The sequence below is a fragment of the Phyllostomus discolor genome, chromosome 15 (assembly GCF_004126475.2).
Source record: "Phyllostomus discolor isolate MPI-MPIP mPhyDis1 chromosome 15, mPhyDis1.pri.v3, whole genome shotgun sequence".
NCBI lineage: Eukaryota > Metazoa > Chordata > Mammalia > Chiroptera > Phyllostomidae > Phyllostomus > Phyllostomus discolor.
In genome coordinates this window covers 13,154,440-13,174,222 of record NC_040917.2, presented here as the reverse complement: position 1 = coordinate 13,174,222, position 19,783 = coordinate 13,154,440, and the positions used below count along the sequence as shown (strand labels likewise).

At 48.9% G+C, this 19,783-nt stretch overlaps 1 protein-coding gene across 1 annotated transcript in view; it reads right to left on the bottom strand.

Annotated features, from left to right (window-relative positions):
- Positions 1-466: 466 nt before the first annotated feature.
- EFCAB2 (EF-hand calcium binding domain 2) overlaps positions 467-19,783 on the bottom strand; it is a 56,851-nt gene continuing 37,534 nt past the window's right edge. Inside the window, exons 3-7 of the mRNA XM_028531380.2 lie at positions 12,514-12,586; positions 5,508-5,587; positions 4,851-4,893; positions 4,688-4,754; positions 467-881 (exon numbers count right to left, since the gene is read on the bottom strand). Of these exons, the coding sequence (XP_028387181.1) occupies positions 766-881; positions 4,688-4,754; positions 4,851-4,893; positions 5,508-5,587; positions 12,514-12,586 (379 nt within the window). The 3' untranslated portion in view covers positions 467-765. The remainder of the gene's footprint in view (positions 882-4,687; positions 4,755-4,850; positions 4,894-5,507; positions 5,588-12,513; positions 12,587-19,783) is intronic.

The following is a 19,783-nucleotide window of genomic DNA, read 5'->3' as shown; positions in this document are numbered from 1 at the left end:
ACTTTTACACTAGTTAGTATCATTTCAATGAGATTTGTAACTGGCACTCATTCGGAATTCATTATTAATATTCATTTTAATAACTCTCTTTGACCTTCAGATTGCTGAAGTGTTTAGTGTTCTTTTCTTTATTTCTCAAATAATACTTTTAAATAGCACTTTTACATTTTTATTTATTGACTTCAGAGAGAGAGAGAGAGAGAAACGTCGATCTGGAGTTCCACTTACCCGTGCACTCGCCGGTGCTTCCCGCACGTGCCCTGACGGGGGTGGAACCTGCAACCTTGGCTCCTTGGGACGACGCTCTAAGCACATGAGCGACCCGAGCGGAGCTGAGGTTGCTTTTAAAAAGAAGCTTTCGTCACCCTGCTGTTCCTTTTCCATCTGCGGTCATTCCGCTCTCTCCCAGGGTCTTTCTACGCCAGGCCTGGGGTCATTCTAGTCATTTTTCATTTTGTCAGCTTCATTAATTTGAAGGTAACCTCAGTTTTATTATAGTAAGTTAACAAAAATCCATGGGTAATGTTAAAATGTATTAAGAATAGTTTTAAAATAATTAGTAATTTGTCCTTCCACAAGGCAAGACATATCAAATAAAGTTGCTTTAAATTGTTATGATCATCTTCTAAAAAACAAACATCTTGAAAGAGTTGCCATGAGGCATTAAGTAGCATATGGAGGAACTGGAAGGTAAAATGTGAAGTTAACAAGGACAAGCAATGTTCAAAACGACCCTTTCTGTTAGGAACTAAGTCCCCGCAGTGTTCAGTTTTCGTCCACCACCATCATGGCTAGGTAGTCCTTGTAATAAATGGAGTTCGACTCCGGGTGAACCGCAGCGGACAGCATTTCCTCCATCTCCTCCTGGGAAAAGGGCTCGCCTGGGAGGGACAAGAGGGGAAAATCATCATTCGCAACCCTCTGATTCTTTTCCTTCTCCTTCTCCTTCCACTTGCCAGCTGAACTGTCCCGGGGCCCCACAGGCCCCCGCCATGTCGCCAGCTCCTACCCCACCCCGGCACCCCGGGCCAGCACGTGGCGACAGCCCCAGGGCTCCCGGGGAACGCAGTTGCGCCCCCAGCAGACCCCGCAGCTCAGGCCGCCTACAGAACTGATCACTGCAGCCGAAACTGCAGAGGACACAGAGACACCACAAATAAACACCTGGTTCTTTATCTATTTAAATTAAAACTATTGAAATTGCCAAAACATTAACCCGAAGTCTCGGCTCTTATAGGGAGTGCAGTCGCAATGTGTCGTGCGCGTGTGAAGAGGGGAATGGACGGCGGCTGTGCGGGACTGCTGGAGCTCAGGGAGCAGAGACGTGCAACTCGGGCGATCACGTCCCCGAATGTTCCCTGACGAGGCCGGGCCAGCGCACTGCTGGCAGCCGAGCCCAGCGACAGATGCCATTCACCAGCCGTTCCAAGAGTCCCCCCTCTTTGTTCTGGCCTGGCCCAGGGTGGCTGTCACATGAGACTAGGAGTTGGGCAGAGAAACCCGCGGGCTGCAGTTGGATTCGAATAACAGCCAAGGGCATTTGGACGCTGGTTTTTACCAAGACGAGCAGCAAACTCAGGAAGGCTGTTGGGAAAGGTATCGACCATTTAGGACAGAACTTCGTCCTGATACTAAACAAAAGCACAGAAATACCCAAATTGCCACCTTACCTGTCAAGAGTCTTATCCGAGCAGGTAAGTTACCAAGGCCTGAGGACTACCCACCTCCAGAGCTAAGTCGTCTGCCTCTACAAACAATGCTTTCTAGTTGGAGTTCAGGGAATAACCCAGGATTCTCAAGTGGGGATTTTGATGACAATGATGACAGTGTTATCAAACAAAGGGAATGTGCTGAGTTCTTCTGAAACCATGCTTACATCCTTAGCGGGGGGGGGGGGGGGGGGGGGGAGGAAGAATACATGGAAATGCCGAAAGAGACAAATTCTGCATCTTCTTATACCTGATGTCAAATACTAGACATGCTACCAGTGGCCGGGATGGGCACAGGTGATTCCTTAAAGGAATACTAACGAGCACTTTGTGGGAACCGGTGTGTGCCAGGCCCTGACCCAAGTGCTTCATACCCAGGGACCATGTTAATCCCCCCACCGCCTCACGACAGGATGGACTGCTGTCCCCACTCACGGGGAGGGACAGCACACAAGGAAACCCACAGCCTGTCCGCTGGTGGGGGCAGAACTGGGGTCTGAATCAATGACCACACTCTGCCTGCTCAAGGTGGATTACAGGAGGGGTCACACTGGTCCCTGGGGTGAGGACAGGAGGGAAACAGCTGGATGATGCAGAGCACAAGCGTGGGAGCCAGACTGCCTGGGTCCAGCTGCTAAGCTGTCTCTCTAGCTTTCAGATCTTGGGCAAGTCACTTCGCCTCTCCATGCCTCAGTGTACCGGTCTAAAACACAGTGAGGATAAAAATGCTACCGATCTCACAGGGCCGCTGTGAGGATCAGAAGCGTGGTTATTTGCACAGTCCTTAGAGCACCGCCTGGCATAGAGGCAGCAACATGTGCTTCTCTAATGTTTCCGAGTTCTTCCCGGCTGCTAAATACCGTGTGACACGACACACATGCCCGGACACATGTGGACTTCTGTCTTGTAGGAGCTTGATCCCGTGTGATTTATTAGGTTCATCAGAGATCTCCTAGGCACTTAGACCGCTTGTTCTCAAACTGACTGGTGTTCCGTGGACACTGGGAAAACCTGTTGTCCCCAGGTCCCCTGCAGTCTGGCCCTGACTTCCCCGTTCCACTCAGTAGCATCACATAACCCTCATCCAGGTCACAGCCTCGGTGCTCTTCACCCCACTCCCACCTTCGTCCCTGCACTTGGCACAACCCCCCCGCCCGCTGGAGACCATCTGCTGTATCCATCTCTTCTTTCCATTCCCACGGCCACTGCAGATCAGGCCCTTCCTGGGGCACCTAAGGAATGCTGAAGTAGCCTCCTAACTGGTCTCCCCAGTAGAACCTCTTTCTTGCTCGTCTAACAAATCTGCCAGCACCAGATGAACTCCCCACAGCCCCTCCTGCACCGTGCAGCTCATCTGCTCAAAACCCTGCCATGCTTCTCCACTGCCCACAAGGTGGAGCCGACACTCGGAGCCCAGGCCTCCATCTCCGCTGCCAGTCAACTGTCTAGACTCACTGCCCACCGCGGCCCCCGAGCCCCTCTGGGCCCTCGCTCTCAGAGGCCCCCCCACACACGCTCACCCCTGCCTCCCAGTCTTTGTTCACGCCATGCCTTCCTCGCCTCCGCCCCTTCACCCCCTCTTCGTTCATCCGCTCAGGCATTCATTACGTCCACAAGTATCTGCTGAAACTTACTTCGTGTGGGGCGCTACAGTGCGCAAGGTTTACCCCTGCTCTCGATAACGCCCCCACATAAATTCTGCCATCTTAAGAAACCTATTTTCTCTTCAAATCTTCCCAGACCAAGCTCTCCAGGTTGGTATTCATTTTTTTCTATTGGCTTATATTTTTAAATTATTTTACAAGTTACTTTTATTTCCCCCAATAAGACTTTAATATTCTCGAGAAAGGGAACAGATTTTAGTATCATACCTCTCACTGCACTTAGTAGGTCCACCATACTAATGACACTGAGCTGTTGGGGCTACTTTGACTAAATTTATGTTGCCTGATATAAACTAGGACTGACTTCCCTTCAATCAGTCCTTAGGATTAAGAGGCTGATGCTTCCCAACATTTCCATCAGCTAGTCCCCAAGGCGAGTTTAACGATGTCCCAGGAGTGGGGGTGGCAGCTGTGACTGTCAGGTCACTCTCACTCTCCCTCCCTTCGCACCCAACGTGGGCTCATTGGCTCGGGTCAAAGCTGTCTCGCCAGCTGCGTGTGTAGATGCATCTCAGCCTTCCCCAGGCAAAATCACCTGCACTCTTCACTCTGTGTCATGTGATTGGGAACTCTGAACCATTCGGGTTCAATCTGCGCACCAGTAAAGCGAACAAAGGAGACGAATCTAGTAACTTTGTGCGGGAGAAGGGGGAGATGACCAATATGAGGATGGACAAGAGAATGCCCATTCGGCTACTGACAGAGAAAGCAAGTTCACACATCAGCCTAAGCAGAGAGAGTTCCTAAAGGAAAATGTTGGACATTTGGTGTACAAGTATTGTGTGTGTCTGTGTGTGTGTGTGTAGAGTACAGTTCAAGGGCAAAGCAAATGTGTATGGTTCCACGAGCATAGAAACTGAAATTTTTTGTGTGAATTCATATTAGAGACTGTATTACCTGTAACTTCACCAACCAAAAAGCTCTTTAAAAAGGAATTTTTATATTCCAATTCAAATCTTTAATCTAACAAGAGGCATTAATTTATAGTGACTGATAATTCATGTTTTGTAGGTGGCATACCTGTTATTCTGGAAATACTCTAAGTGAATGAAATGCCTTCAATTTGTAGAAGTATCATTATACTTCACAAAATCCTGTAAAGGCAAAAATCCATTTCCCCTTAACCTACACTCTTTCCTCTTCCCCACTACAAAATGAAAGCATCCCAAAACCAAAATAATAGAAATAGTAAGTCACACTTTTTAACCAGAATGATTGATTGTAAAGTATCTCCTAGAATTTTTGCATTACTTGTTAAATTATTAATTGCTTAAATAAGTCACTGTTATAAAATACGTAACAAACAACTCTTACCTTCTTCAGTCATATACTTGACCAGTTCTTCCTTAGAAAGATACCCACGTTTGGCTGGATCTAATACCTAGGGAAAAGATAACTATTACATTTTTCATTGGTGAATAAATTCTACATGATGAATTTTTCATATAAATATACATAAAATCTGGAGCTTACATACCTCAAAAGCTTGAAGAAGGGTATCTTCTGAAATTGGTCTGTATCTAATCATGCAAAAAAGGTGTAAATGCCACAGTATTTAGCTCAGTCTCTACATAATGAATGATCCCATGAAATAAAACAAAAGCTGCTAACATACTAAGAAAAATAATACTTCCCTCATGAACTCTTTTTTGGATTTCTAGGTATGAAAGTTGAAAGCACTCACACCCATGGGAAATACTCAGTTTAATTCAAAATCACTGGCATGCTTGATGTTATTTATTACTTTTTCCTCATTATAGAAATCAATGTATCTGGGAACAAAAGTTCTTCAATAAATCAACAATGGTAAACTAATGCTATGCTTTCTCTAGAAAAATAATTAGGGTTAATTCTTATTCATCACTGATAGTTCAAAATATAGTAAGAATGTCGTTGGCTTATGTTTTTGTAGCTTTCCCTTTAGTTACATTTTGCTCGTTAGATTAATACTGAAATGGTTGATACTTCTAAGTACATAGCAACTGGCAGTTTAGAGTATAGTGAAAAGTTAGAAGAAAGCTATTCTGGAAAAAAAAATACTGGTTGATTATAATACATGAGGTGAAAAAAACAAGTAATTTGCAATTAATGTAACTATAATCATTACTTTACCTCAACAACTGCATTTTCTTACCTTTTTTCCAATAGTACATTAGTCATCACTGGAAGAAATTTTTCATATCGAATATATCCAGTGGGTTCTTCTTCCTCTACCTACACAGGCAATTCAAAAATAGCCATTTATTCATTCAGACAAATACACTGAGCCGCTACTTTTTCCAAGACTGAGCCAAGAGGGGGCGGTTTGATAATGAGCAACCTCGGGCGTGACCCCGCTCACAGCGCTTATATCCTGGTGGTGGACACACGCTCAATCAAAAAACAGCAAGGCCGGGCGTCTGATGATAAGTTCATGCCAGCACAGTGAAGTGGAGGGGCATGGGCCTATCACAGCACAGAAGAAAGGAAACCTCTTGGGCCAAAATATCAGGGAAGGCATTCGTGAGGAAATCACACTTGAGCTGACGGATAAAAGATGAGCAGGAGGTCACTCCACAGAGGCAGAGGGAAAAGCCTCCCGGACGGAGGAAATGGCGTGGTGCAGAAGCCCCTGTGCGGCTCCCTGGAGGCCAGGAGGCTGCAGCACGGGGAGCGAGGAGGAGGTTTCCAGAGGAGGCTGCAGACACGGGGACCAGACCTCGCAGGGCCTTACTGTCTGTGGAAGTGACTTTGATGGTTACCCTGAGACCAATGAGAAATCACCGAAGGTCTCACAGATGTATGTGTGAAAGATTACACTGGTTGCAGGTGAGGTGGCTTCTGAGAAATAATCTGTGGGCTTGGATTCTCTCTCCCGTGGAGAGAGAAGTGGATGGTTTCAAAACACACTTAAGAAGCAAAGTCAGTGGGACCTGGTGCTGCATCCATGTGGGCAAGGACGAGGAAAAACGAGAGGAGTCAAGGACAACTCCTAGGGTTCTAGCTTGCACAGACAGGATGGAGAGACGTTTGTCCCTGAGAGGAGAGACACTGGACAAGGGGCCAGGATAGGGGACCAATCGTGATCTCAGGGGCAAACGGACACATCCAGTCACTGTAAGATAGCTATTTAATACCTAGATGGTCAACAGACCTTCGTTCTCCCACCAGTACTGAAGAGAGCACTACGCCTGGAAAGAGAAGTTTTGGTCCCCGGCACTGCTGGAGAGTGAGAAAGACCCCGCCCCTGGGTTCCACCCGGGATGGCGTGAATGAACAGAGCACCACCTATCTGAACTTCTGTGCAAGGCTGTTTATGAGGAGCTCTAAATTTTCTACTCCCTTTCAAAAATCCTCTTAAAAGGCTCACAGATCCCAACTCAACAGATTTATTTTTGAGCAAAAACAAGAAACCCACAGGTTGCTGCACCATGGAACGCACTGTCTTCTGAACAACAGCTATTTCCTCCTGTGTGTGCTAGATTCCACCCCACCCCGCCCCCCGGTGTGCGTGGAGCCCTCAGACTCCACCACCAGCAGAGGACTGCTCCACCTAACGGCACCCTGAGGTGATTCAGGGTTTCTGAGCCTATCCCCACTTGAACAATCGTCTTCCGCTGCCTCTAGGTCCGAGGTGAGCCTTCTGCAAATGAATGGGCACGTGGTTCTGACACTCTGCGTGCCTGAGTAGCCCCCTACAATTTCCAAGCCAGGAGCTTCTTAAAAATAAAATGTCAGTCTTAAGAGACTACCTTTGGCGGGGTAATTTTTAAAGTAAAATGCTGGGTTTTCATGCTGATTACTCAAGGAACTCGCTCCAGAGCAATGGCTTGCTTCCCTTTCCCTCTACCCCCAACAGACTACAGTAGAGCAGTCTCAGCCTTCAGAGGCCAAAACCCCACTTTATGTGCATCCTCATCCATTTACAAACTGTTTTTAGTTTTTCCCAAGGAAGCTCAGCCCCACAGCACGCTCTCCACCGAGTGAGAATTCATGGACATGTGCTATGTGCCTATAAACCCCCCAGCCCCTGCCTCAGGCTCCCAGCCGACCTCCAGGAGCCCCTGGTGCCCTGAACGCTAGGGTGAAACTGCGGGTCATTCTGGCCTGATGGGTCTGTGTAGAGCCGAAACTGCACACACAAAAAAATTAAAGCAGATCTCCAACCAATCAGGAGAGCAGAGAGGCATAATTTTGACTTCTTTTTAAAGAGCAATAATGAATAAACAGAAGTCTGTGGTTCAAAAGTGGAAAGTTCAGCTTCGACTTGGGCAGTCCATGAGCCCACACTGCCCTCTAGAGGCCACATCTTGCCCGTTCTTTAGTACGAAAAGATGCACAAGCGAGGGCGTGAGAATACAATACAATTATTACATGGCGGTCCTAAACACAGTGAAGTAGACTGTGTTATACATAGCAGGCACGGTTCAACATTATAAAAGGTTTTAACTATTTAAATAGGTTTTTATTTTAGAACAGTTTCGGATTTACAGAAAAGTTGTGGAGGCAGTACAGATTTCCCATACACCTCCCACCTGGCTTCCCTACTGCTGGCCCTTGCGCTACTACAGCATGTGAAACTGCCTGCTTCATTGCCACAGCTAGCAACCGGTACCAACACACAATTATCCACTAAGCTCCATGCTTCGTATGCATTCCATCAGTTTCTCTAATGGGATTTTAAAATATGGTGTATTCCTCTATCATAAAAGTGAAACAAGGAGCAGAGTAGGACACCACTTCTGAGAACCTGGAGACAGGTGTGCAGATACGGGAGGATAAGGCATGGTTCTACCATTCCTGGTGCAAATGAGCTAGCCAACTGCATGAGGTCATCAGTAAGATATGACAAATACTTGACTTTCTAGAAATGTTATCCAATAATGGCTCAATAATTATTTCGATTCATGCATTACCATGCCTTTAAGATCCAATCAAATATTGAACCATATATATAGACACAAACATAGTGTGCATACAAGCATATGCATGTGTAGTAAGCATATAGAAATAGAGAGATAGAGAGAAAGAAAGAGTAAGAGTGACTGGTAAGGTTTGACCTGCATCCTCCCAAAATTCATAGGCTGAAAGCCTAACCCTCAGTGCACCAGAATTCTCCTCCTTTGGAGAGAAGGTATTTACAGAGGTAATCAAATTAAAATGAGCGCTTTAGGGTGGGCCCTGAGCCACCACAGCCGGTATCCTTATAAAAAGGGGGGATTCGGACACTCAGACAAGTACATAGGACGAACACCACGTGACCATGAAGACAGCCCTCTCCGCGCCAAGGGGAGAGGCCTGGAGCAGATCCTCCCCTCACAGAGGAACCCAGCCGCAGGCACCCTGGTGTCAGGCTCCTGACCTCCGGAACTGTGAGATGTACGTACTTACTAAAACGTGTATGGCGTATGTCCTCCAAAGACTTTAAACCACTATCGTCAAGCATAATTTCTTCCACTTACCTGCCGGAGATTAGCAAGACAGATATTCAAAATTCAGAACTGATTCTACAGAGTTGATACAGAGAAAGTGGTACAGCTCAGACCCACCTTCTTTAGGAGAAAACTCAGCCAGCCAACTTATAATGAAACGAATTCAAGAAAGATGTGCTAAATTACAGCAGACGAGCCCAGAAAGCCTTGGAATTCATTGTCATCTCTTCCCTTACAGCAAAGTCATGCTGGGAACATCCACTTCACTTCAACATGGATTAGGGTTTTTAAAAAATGCTGTTGTCCTCTCATGGAAAAGTATCACAACACAACCGCACATTAGACCAAGGAGAGCAGAAAACATTCTGATGAACTCCTCCCTGAGCCACAGCGTCCTCGTTTACAGCACAGGGACAACAGCAGCACTCCCCTACGTGGCTGTCGTGAAGGTTACCCGGGATGACACGAAGGTGCCTCGGGAACCTCGAGAGTCTGTTATGGTGATCAGTATTTCTATCAGTAGTGTTCGCACTCTGGGCTCCAGGTCACGCAACGTCACCTCCTCCTCAAAGAAGCAGCTTCTGGTGCTCAAATTTGAGACACATCCTCCTTGACTCACCACGTTGAACTAACCGTTTCTACTGAAGTGTGGCCCTGCCTCCCAACCAGAAAACGCAGCAGGCAGGTGGTGCGAATGTGTTAAACTGCCAGGAGGGTCCACTAGCCTGTCATTAGCCCCGGGCCTCTGCCTAGTGGACAGGGCGTGCTCATTAGCAGCGAGGCCTCCATGGCTGCTGGCTCCGCACCTGCCTCCCTGGAATGACAGGAGAAGGGGAGTAACAGCCAACCCCCCAGTGCATCCCTCCTCTTCAAAGGGCAGAGACAAACCGAACAAACATATCTGTCACTCCAAACGTGAATGAGGCAAAGTTGTGTTACGATCCAGTTTGTTTCACCTGAGAGAAGGGCTGCTGTGCTGGACTGGGGGTCGTGATGGGAAAGTACTGAGGCAGCCTTTATGAATGCAAGTGTAATGAAGTCGCTTGGCAGGGAGATCCCCCAGCCGTGGCCTTCATGTACTGTCGACAGTGAGTTCACCTTCATAGTGTAAGTGCACATTTCCCAGGAAGACCAAGGCCCTGGCACACCCACCGCTTCTCCTCCCCCAAAGAATTATGGGCACGGGCACCCTGAAGGAGACATAAACCTCTCCCTGCCACACGCAGAGGCCCCACCTCTGTAAGGCCACCATAGTGCCTTTGGGGTCTCCTTACACCCTCTTCCCCAGCGTGGGGGGGGGGGGTGTCTCAGTAAACATGTAAATACTGTAGGATGTTAAAGCATATCAACCTTTATCTAAGTCTCAAAGCATGAGGCAAATACTGCTTCTTGCTCTACTTCAGTAAAATCAATTTTCTTCATCGGTTTTGCATCTGAGCAAATTTGCGCGGGTGAGTGCCTGGCTATGTCCGTCCTCGGCGTCGGTCACGTGTTTCGGTGGGGTCATCGCCCAATAAAGCTCTGCTCCCGGTCCCACAGCGAAAGCGTCAGGCCATCTCTCCTCTCACTAAAACATTATTTATTTTAAGGCTGAGCTCATGGAACAGGCGCCATAAAACACACAGTGAGAATTCATTCCTCCCCATGACCTCACACTCAGTCGGCAAACTGAACTATTTCATGTTCCACAAAAGCAAGTGATCTCAGTACTTGAGATGGTTGGTAAAGCACAACATCTCAACTAGTTCCAGTCACCAATAAGACGTGCAATGAACTTTTAACTATTTGTAGTAGAAGTATGAAAACCATAAGATATTTCAGATGTAAAATATAAAAACTGTTACCTCTGCCTATTTTAGAAAAATTACTCACTCCAACATTCCAGAGGCTATTGTGCAAAAATTAGAATATGTGATTCTTTGAAGTTTAAGTCTCTTCTTTTATTGGGAGTATCAAAAAAAAAAAAGAAACAGAGAAAGAAAGACTGAATCATCTCTTGGCTGGAGCATCAGAGACGCCAAGACTCAACAGGTGGCGAAGTCAGGTCATTGACAAGCTCCCTCCCACTCTGAGTCTACAGCTCGAGCAGCGCGGGAGTCCGTGGCTGTCAAGCCACCCATTTCCCGTTTCTGGGGGGGGCCTCACGGGGCTCCAGCCACCCCAAGTGACCCACGCCCTTCCTTCCGGGTCAGCTTCTCTCCACCTAGGCGTGGTGTCTCCCCTTTGGCAGAGGCCACGAGTGTTGGGGTCACAGTCACTACCAGGGTACTCTTCCACCCCCACCCCGTGACAAAAGCAACAGCTTAAAATTCTGTTGCAGCGAGATGGGAGGGCAAGCTTCATCCTGAGCTGAGATTCGGTTTAAGCAAATACGTCGTGGTGAACACAACACAGATCTGAATATAGCGATGAATAAACAGTGATCATCATTCTCCCTAATGAGAAAACTCCCTAAAAGAACTCCGGTCAAATTGAGGACATAAACTTATTCAGGCCAAAGATATGTTCAAAATCACATATATAACACATTGATTTTAAATGTCATTGTTCATTTCTACATTGTATATGTCTTTACGTTTTATAAAGAAATTCTATTCAAACCAGTGCGTCTTCCTCTACTCTTGGTAAAATTAGCTTTATTGGACCTCCAAATAGAAAAACAATGTAAAGATTTCCTGCTTTATTGGGTATTTTAAATGCTAATGAAAAGTTGGTACTGCTTATTAGTTACCAAGGGGCAGCAGGATCATCCTCCCAATCTCCCATCCCTGAACTTCGCACCGTGCTGTGGGGCTCAGACCACGTCTCCTTCGGCGTCAGCTCACTGGCCTTCGGAGCAGACTCTGAAGCAGCGGTACCGTGGAGAGGCCGCCGCTCCCAGAGCTGACGCACCTCACCCGGGCACCCCCACGCCCTTCTCTATCCCGCTGCAGAGCACGTACTGCCCTGAGTGTGAGGAATAAAGAAACAAAATCCCATCTCCTTGCCTTTTCACCTTGTTCTCTTTGTCGTCTTTGGCTTCCCCCTGAACCCACACGCCTAGGTAAGCATTTCTGAAAAAACCCTTCTCCTGCTGGCTGCCCAGGGAGCTTTTTTCCCTTCAGGGCTCAGTTGTGTTGAACTGAAAGCTGCACGTGAAATGAGATCAGACACTTCTCTGGAAAACCGACGAGCGTGCGGCTGCCTGGCTGGCCCTGGGCTGCTCAGCACCGCTGTGTGGGCTACGTCTCCAGCCACTCGCCTACTCTACTGCACACGATCGTGCTCTGAAAATTCTTAGACTGCCTGGTCAACGCCAAGTTCGTTCTGGTTATTATATTATGTGTACTACTCCTTCTGAAAGTTAGTTTCATTTCCAGCTTCCTTACAGTCCCTACTTCTGCTTCTATCCCCCTTGAACTGATATTACTTATCAGATTACTTATCATCTGTCACCTGCCAACCCTCTCTCTGCATACAGTCAGGCCCTGTGGCTACAGGCCTTTCCAACTAAGTTTAGAGAGTGCGGTGCCTAAAGGGGGCCTTACTTGACCCATTGCGCTCCTTGAGATCTGGTAGCAGTGTTTCAGACCCTGCTGGCCGGGTGGCTCACAAGCCACCCTGATGTTCTCATGGGCACATTTAGAAGTTGAGGGCATTTTCACTTTCTGGGAAGGAACCCTTCTCTCCATTACGAGGAGGCGGAGCCACACGGACTCCGCGGGACAAAACCTCCTCGGCCCCACTCACCTCCGCGATCAGCTCGTGCAGCTCTCCCTCGCTGGGGCAGCATCCCAACGACCGGACGATAGTTCCGATCTCCCTGGGGAAAAGGGGTGGAGAGTCTTAGAACAGAAACTCGGAACAGGCTAGTGCTGTTCCTCTAGGTCAGCGATTTCCACCCGGTGTGCTGCGGGAATGTTTAAAACACTGCCCTCTTTTCTCTTTGACGGCCAAATAAGAAAATGACAACGGCCACCACAGCAGTAGCTGTCTGGTGTGAAGGAGTCAAAATCATGCAACGGTCTTTGTGAGGGCAGCAAACAACGTGAAACTGTGCGGCAGAATCGCGGTGATGGGTCCGCGTGTGCCTGGGGACGGGAACGGTGGACGGTCGCTGCTCTAGGTCACGTCAGAGCAGATGCGGCCCAGCAAACAAAGTCACTCGGTGAATGTCTCCTTGAGAGGGTGGAAGATACTTTCTGGGGAAAGTAAAAGGTGGACCAGTAAACCAAGGAGAGAAGAAAGACGTGTTTGCGTTGGTCGGTAAATGCAAGCCTTCCCTAGGCCAAAATCCGAAAGTTCTAGAAACTGAAAAGAAAGGAGGAAGGACGAGAAAGGCCAGTCGCTTATGAGCTGACTCTGTTAAGTGTCAGTTCGCTCCTCCGAGCCTCCGCCCACACCTGTGAAGGGGAATGACAGTGTCTGCCCAGAGGCTGAAGGTGACCCTGCGCAGCCGCAGGGCACTTAAACCTACGGCCTCAGGACAGATTTCCGACAGCGCCAGACCCCCTCCCACCATTCCACTCCGCAGCTTCCTCTTCCTATCCCACTGCTCCTCCCAAGGTACTTACCTGGTAACTACCCCGCTCACCCCTCCACGCCCAGCCCCTCCCCCAAATCCTGCCAGCACTAGCTCTCTCTTAGCCAGCAGTCCAAGGCTCTCTCTCGCCACCCCCTTCCCTCCCATTCCTCCATCTCTTCTCCTCCCGTAACCGCCGGGACTGCCTCCTACCCTGTACCCACCCTCCCTGCATCATTAACAAAATGATCCCTTTTGTTAAAAACTTTACCAAAGGCTGAGAGAATTAGGAGTCTCTTAGAGGTGTACACAAAAAGGAAGAAAACCCCCTAAAGAGTGCTGGTGATAAGGAAGCTCAGGCCACACCTACAGAGCACACAACTGTGCGCCCCACCCAGCAGCCACAGGCAGTGTCCTGCACTCGCTGGGTGCCAGGCGCTGCTCCGGCCCAGTGCACAGAGCACCCATGCAGTCCTCACAGCAACCCCAGGCGGTGCGTGCTTCTGGGGCTCCGTTTTACAGGCGAGGAAACAGCCACATAACTTGCCCAGGACCCCTCCAGCCAATCTGTTCAAGCGATAGTCTCCTCCAGACGAGCAGACTCTCAGGAGCTGAGGAGAAGTCTGATGAGAGTGGGGAAGTGGAAGACAGGGCTGGGAGTGAGCCTTCTGGCTTAGGAACGGACGGGACCTCCGAGACTTCGGGGAAGAACAGCTCGCCCAGCTCACCCAGACCCCTTCCTATCGTGCAGGGCCTGTAGGGATGCGAGAAGAAGCCCCTCCAGGCTACTCTGCATGAGCAGGACACAGTGACACCAAATTTTTATTATGTCCTTGAGGCTCTGTTTTAAAGGGCTTTAAATATTCACACCCAATTACTTGTCACAGCAGTTGTCAATGGAAGGTACTATTATTTTACAAATAATGAGGAGAAGTTAGGTGACTTTTTTCTCCAAGATCCCAGTGAACAGTGGAAATGGACTCGAACACCGGCAGGCTGGAATTCACATTTTTAACCACTGCACGTTGCTGACTCACATAAATCACAACAGAGCATTTAATTAGACTTAAAGGAGAATGTCCTGTGACAGGTGCTTCTAAAGAAAGCTGTGGAATCCCACCCTATGGGAGCCTTGAGGATGGATCTAGGGCTCACGGCTGTGATCCAAGGGACGCATGTGGCCCTCGGGTAAGGTTTCGTTTGGATAGTGTTGGTTTATGTGTTTGTTTAGAGGGGGCACGCACACACCTGCCACGAAAACTGTCCTATGCCTTCTAACTCACACGTTCACGCTAAGGCCTGGTCCCTGCAGGAGCGAGTTGATCGCTCTCGGAAAAGATCAGCTTTGTTCTGTCACAGAATTTACCTGCAAGGAGCAGAGGAGTGAGCGAATGACTCTCCCAAGTCCTCCCGAAGTGCTCTGATTCTAAAATTATCTTTAACCCCCCCCCCCCACACACACACAAAGCCTGTGGCTTATGTCAGAGAGTGTTCTTGTTCTCAGAGGACACACCCTGGAGTATTCCAGAGAGAAGGTCGCAGTGTCTACAGCTCATTCTCAACGCAACCGCAGAATGAGAAGAACGTGGAGACAGAGAGGGAGCCCGTGCGAGCAGCAGCACACGCGGCAGGGTGTTAGGAACAGATGCGTCCAGGTGAGAGTGCGTAACAGTTGCTCAGTGCCCCGTGCTTCCTATTTATCTGTAAGTTTGAAGTTTTTTAATAAAAAGTTTTTTATTAAAAACAAAACAAGATAAGCACACTTCAGCCGCAGCCATACAAACCCAAGTGATAAGAAATAATCATGGAAATCCTGTCTCATATAAACTACATATAAAAAATCATTGGCTCTTTTGTGGCACACTATTTTTATCGTTTTTGCTTGGAATGTTGATTATCAAGGATGTCTAAACCATCAGTTTCACAGTAAAATACATGAGTTACAGCCTTTTCACTCAGTACTTCAGAACTGAAAATTAAAGACCCAGCCACACTGATGAGACCTAGAACACCACGCAGCACGCGTGGAGCGCAGGCTGGCTGTCGGTCCGCCGTTCCTCGCAGGGAAGGACAGGCGTGTGGGGAGCTGGCCGAACAACAAGGCAGGCGGCACTGTGCTCTGTGCCAGCTGCCGCAGGAGGGGAGCCGGGTCGTGTGAGTGACGCGTGCTCAGCACTGGGCGCAGGCTCTGGGCAGACAAGCAGTTTCCGGCAGAGTGGCAGAGCGACCTCTGGCCCAAGGAGGCTGGCTGGTGGCACGGCCCAGGAGAGGCCAGGTGGGGGGAGCCTGGGAAGCAGGTTCAGAAGGGCAGAGGGAGAGGCAGGGAGATGATGTCTAAATACTAACAGCCCATTCTTCTCAAATGTGATCTTTCCTGCAAAGGTTATGCAATGGGGTGAATGTATACCCAGAGGCCTCCCAAGTTCCTAAACAAGGTCCCTGAGAGGAAAGTCAAGGGAAATTACAGGAGAAAAACAAAGACGACTCTAAGCTTCTCCTGTTCTCAGATCCTGAAACACAAGGCCGGAGGCACTGAGGAAGATGAGCTCACATGAGCTCACACCGTAGCCCTGGTGCCAAGAACCTGGGCACGCAGCAGAAGGGGCCAGGTGGGCCCCCAGCGCGCCAGATGGCCTCTGGGTGGGGCGGGCAACCTGCCGCTCCGGAGGCAACCACACGGCCAACAGCTCAGCCTCGGGAGCACTAAGGCCCCCAGAGGCGAGCTAAGGAGACAAGAGCAGGGCCAGAAAAGACAGGGGCCAGAAAAAGATCAGGCCATCAATCTTAGTAAGGACTACAAAACAACTCCAAAACCCTTTGTGGTTAAACACTAAGAATTTGTTTCTGTACTTGTCCTACACCGAGAGTGCTAAACATGGAGACAAAGTCACTTCAGAAAAAATGAGTCACAACAAGCTTGCCCAGCAGTGATATCACCATTTGATTTGTGTACAGCATTTGGGCCACTTAAAATTGACCTCGGGGCAGGCTGGTTCTTGGCGTGCCCGCATTCAGTGGGTGCGGTACCTCGTTTCCGACACAAGGTGGAGCTAGTGCCATTGAGCTGGGTTGCGAGTCTTCCGTTTAAGGGCAGTCTAAGGTCAAAGACAGGGACAAGTCAAGACCCGATTCAAGACCACTGATGCAACTGTGCGGGAGGAAAGAACAGGCAAAATATTTTACCTTCTCTGTGGAATAACTGATACTGGGATAGATATGAGAGAACGTTAAAAGCAATTCAAAATGTTCTAGGAAGACACAAGGATTTGAAATATTCCCGTTTACTGAGTAAACAGTGATTGAACACGACTGCATGCCCGGGGCAGACAACAAAGGGGAAGCCTTGCCCTTGGGGAGGGTGTTTCCCACGGATTAGCTTTATTCTGACAAAGCCGTGAAGTGAAGCTGAAATAATGGCTAAATCTCCTTATTTACAGAACTACTTTTTTTTTTTAAAGGCCTCTTGTTCCAAGTATCCCTCTAATCGAGTGAGGGTCATTTTTCCACCGCTAACATATGCTTTCGGAAAACCTTCTGGTTCTAACTGGCTACATTACTGTTTCTTACGCTCTCCCACCTACCAGAGTTTGTGGCCCCCAAATAAAAAGACTCAGCGTCTCCTGGCTCAGGCACTGCCCCAGGCGCTGGGGGGGGGCTGTCACGAGTCAGGGAGAAAGGCCCCTGCTCCCGCCATGCATGCACCATCAAGTGCGGGAGGCAGACACAAAGTACACGTGGGTGCTCACTGTAGGGAATGGCACAGCCGTGAACAAAGAAAGCACCACCGTCACCATTACCGCCACCACGTGCGTTTGCCAGGGAGGTGACGACAAAGCGCAGCGGACGGGTGGCTTGAACAACAGAAGTGTGTTTCCTCGAGGCTCTGGAGGCCGGAAGCCCAGAATCACGGTGTGGCAGGGCTGGTTTCTCCCGAGGCCTCTCTCCTCGGCCTGCGGACCGCCGCCGTCTCCCTGTGTCCTCGCTTGATCCTTCCCGTGCGCACATGCATCCCTGGCGCCCCTGTCACATTCCCTCTTTCGAGAAGGACCACAGTAAGGTTGGACTGGAGCCTGACCTAATGGCCTCATTTTGACCCAATCACCTCTTCAGAGACCGTATATTCAGATCAGGTTCTATTCTGGGGCACTGGGTGACAGGGACAGGACTTGTAGGGGTCAAAACTCAGCCCACCACCACCACAAGACTCTTCCCACTGCAGCCCTACTTGGACCACCTTTCTCTTGCCGGGACCACCACAATAGTCTCCACACAGTCCGTCTCTTCCTGCTCTTACCAACCACCTCGTCCAGGTCCTCATAGCAGCCAGAACAATCGTTTCAAAATGAAAATCGAGTCCTGTCATTCCCCTGCTTAAAACCTTCCGAGCTCCCACTGCACGGCCGACCTGAACTCCTGTGCGCGGCCTCCCAGGCGCCCCACAACGCTGCCTCTGCTGGCCGCTGGACTGGCTCTCCCACCGCGTTCTCACAGCGCCGCAGCGACCCCGCGCCCTCTGCTTTTCCCTGACACCCCGAACCCCTCCCCCTTCGTGGGGCCTTCGTATCTGCTGTCCCCAGTTCTTCATGTGAAGAACCTTAATCTTAAGAGAGTCTGCTGCAGTCTGCTGACTCCTAACCTGAATGATCGCAACTCAGAAGTCACGTCCAGAGACACTGCCCTGACCGGGGTGTCTGGGCCGTCTCATCCCACCTGACTGGTTGTTCTCCAACCCGCCATTCTGTTTTATTTTCTACGGCGCACTTTATCACGCCATCCTGGTTTTCCACTTCACAGCACTTACTACATCTGCAAGTGCATTTATTTCTCTGTGTACTGGCATACTGTCCATCTCTTTCCCTAAAATATGAGTCCCCTGAGGACAGAGGCCTCTCACCGCCACATCCCAACACCCCGAAGGAGCTCACACATAATGGGGACTCAGTACATACTTGACTTGTTAAATAACAGATGAATTTGGGAACACTTTACAGTTAGAAAATGCCTTTCAATTCAAAAATACTCATAGATACTCACTCATTTAACTCACACATCAATCCGTGTTAGAATCCCCCCTCTTGCCAATGAGGAGACTAGAACTTGGCCAAGGCGCGTGACTCGCCTTCTGGGAACGCAACCGGCACAGAGCTCTGCTGGAAGCTGTCCCCAGCCTCCGACTCCGGAGCTCCTGTCACTCAGCAGACTTTGCCATGACACCGCCCTAGAACAAACCTGGGTGCCCAGTGTGACTCGAGGTGGAGAGGAGTGGCAGAGAAAAAGACTCAGAGCAGACCAGAACCACTGTGCCTTTTGCATATTTCTCACAGGTGTTTTGGGGATAACAAGGATTAAATAAATGTGTACTACATTAATGGGCTGTAGCATTTTCTGTGGTTGTGAAAGGTCTAAATTAAATAATTCCAAATTCAGCACGGCCAAATGGCTGCTCACTGCCCAAACAAAAAGTTCATGGTCACGGAGTTTCCTTCTTCAAAGCAACACTAAGACACCACTTGGCAAATACTACAGTAATCACTGTCACAGGTAAACCAACCAACGGATGCTAAAATTAGTGGGCAAAGTTTGAGGAGAAAGAGGATACTTGCATAGTCTTGGAAGTACCTCCCCCCAAGATATTTATGAATTACAAAGGGAAAAATAAGTGTTTGTAGTGGGGAACTGGCAGACGCCACCTTAACCGAGTGAGGAAGACTGGGGTCATCGGGAAGGGTGTATGGCAGCACCGAGCACCCCCACCACGGCGCTCTGAGAGGAACACACCATCAGGCCTACGACAGCCTTGCCAAAAATGCACTGCCTCAGTCTATGCACGAGAAAACACCTGACAAACCCCAAGTGAGGGACATCCTTCACGGACTTTTCAACAGAATCAAGGTCACTGAAGAACTGTCACAGCTTGGAGGACTACAGAGACAAGAACACAAACGCAACCTAGGGCTCCGAGTCGGACTCTGGAAGGGAGGAGGGAGGTCAGTGGGGAAGCTGGTAACACAGCCCACGGCGGTCTTAGGGACCAGCTCCACGGGCTCCAGCCATCCGGGGAGTTGGGCAGAGGACGCACAGGAACACTCGATTTTTTCTTGCGTGTCTGTAACTCTGCAATTAATGTCAAAACAAAATGCTTTTTAAAAGAATGAAAAGGTTAAGTTTTACAGTACTGGCATAAAGAAATTCACCCACGTATATTTTAATCCTTTATGTTTTCTAGGTCCAGACTTGGGTACGGAGGAGACCTCCCAGGAAAGGGTGTAAGTGAACAGAGGGATGGGGGTGAGACTCTGGTGGGTATTCAGAAGCCAAGCGAAGGGACTGCTGTCCCCAAAAGGAGCTGAGAAAGCAAAGATGATGTCTGGAGAAAACAAAAGGTGACGTCATGGGAAACAAGGAAAGAGATGACTAGTGACCTCGGGAAGCACAGTTCAAATGGGGATGGAGTTGGGAGAAAGAATTAAATTACAAACTGCATGTTATTTTTTAAAT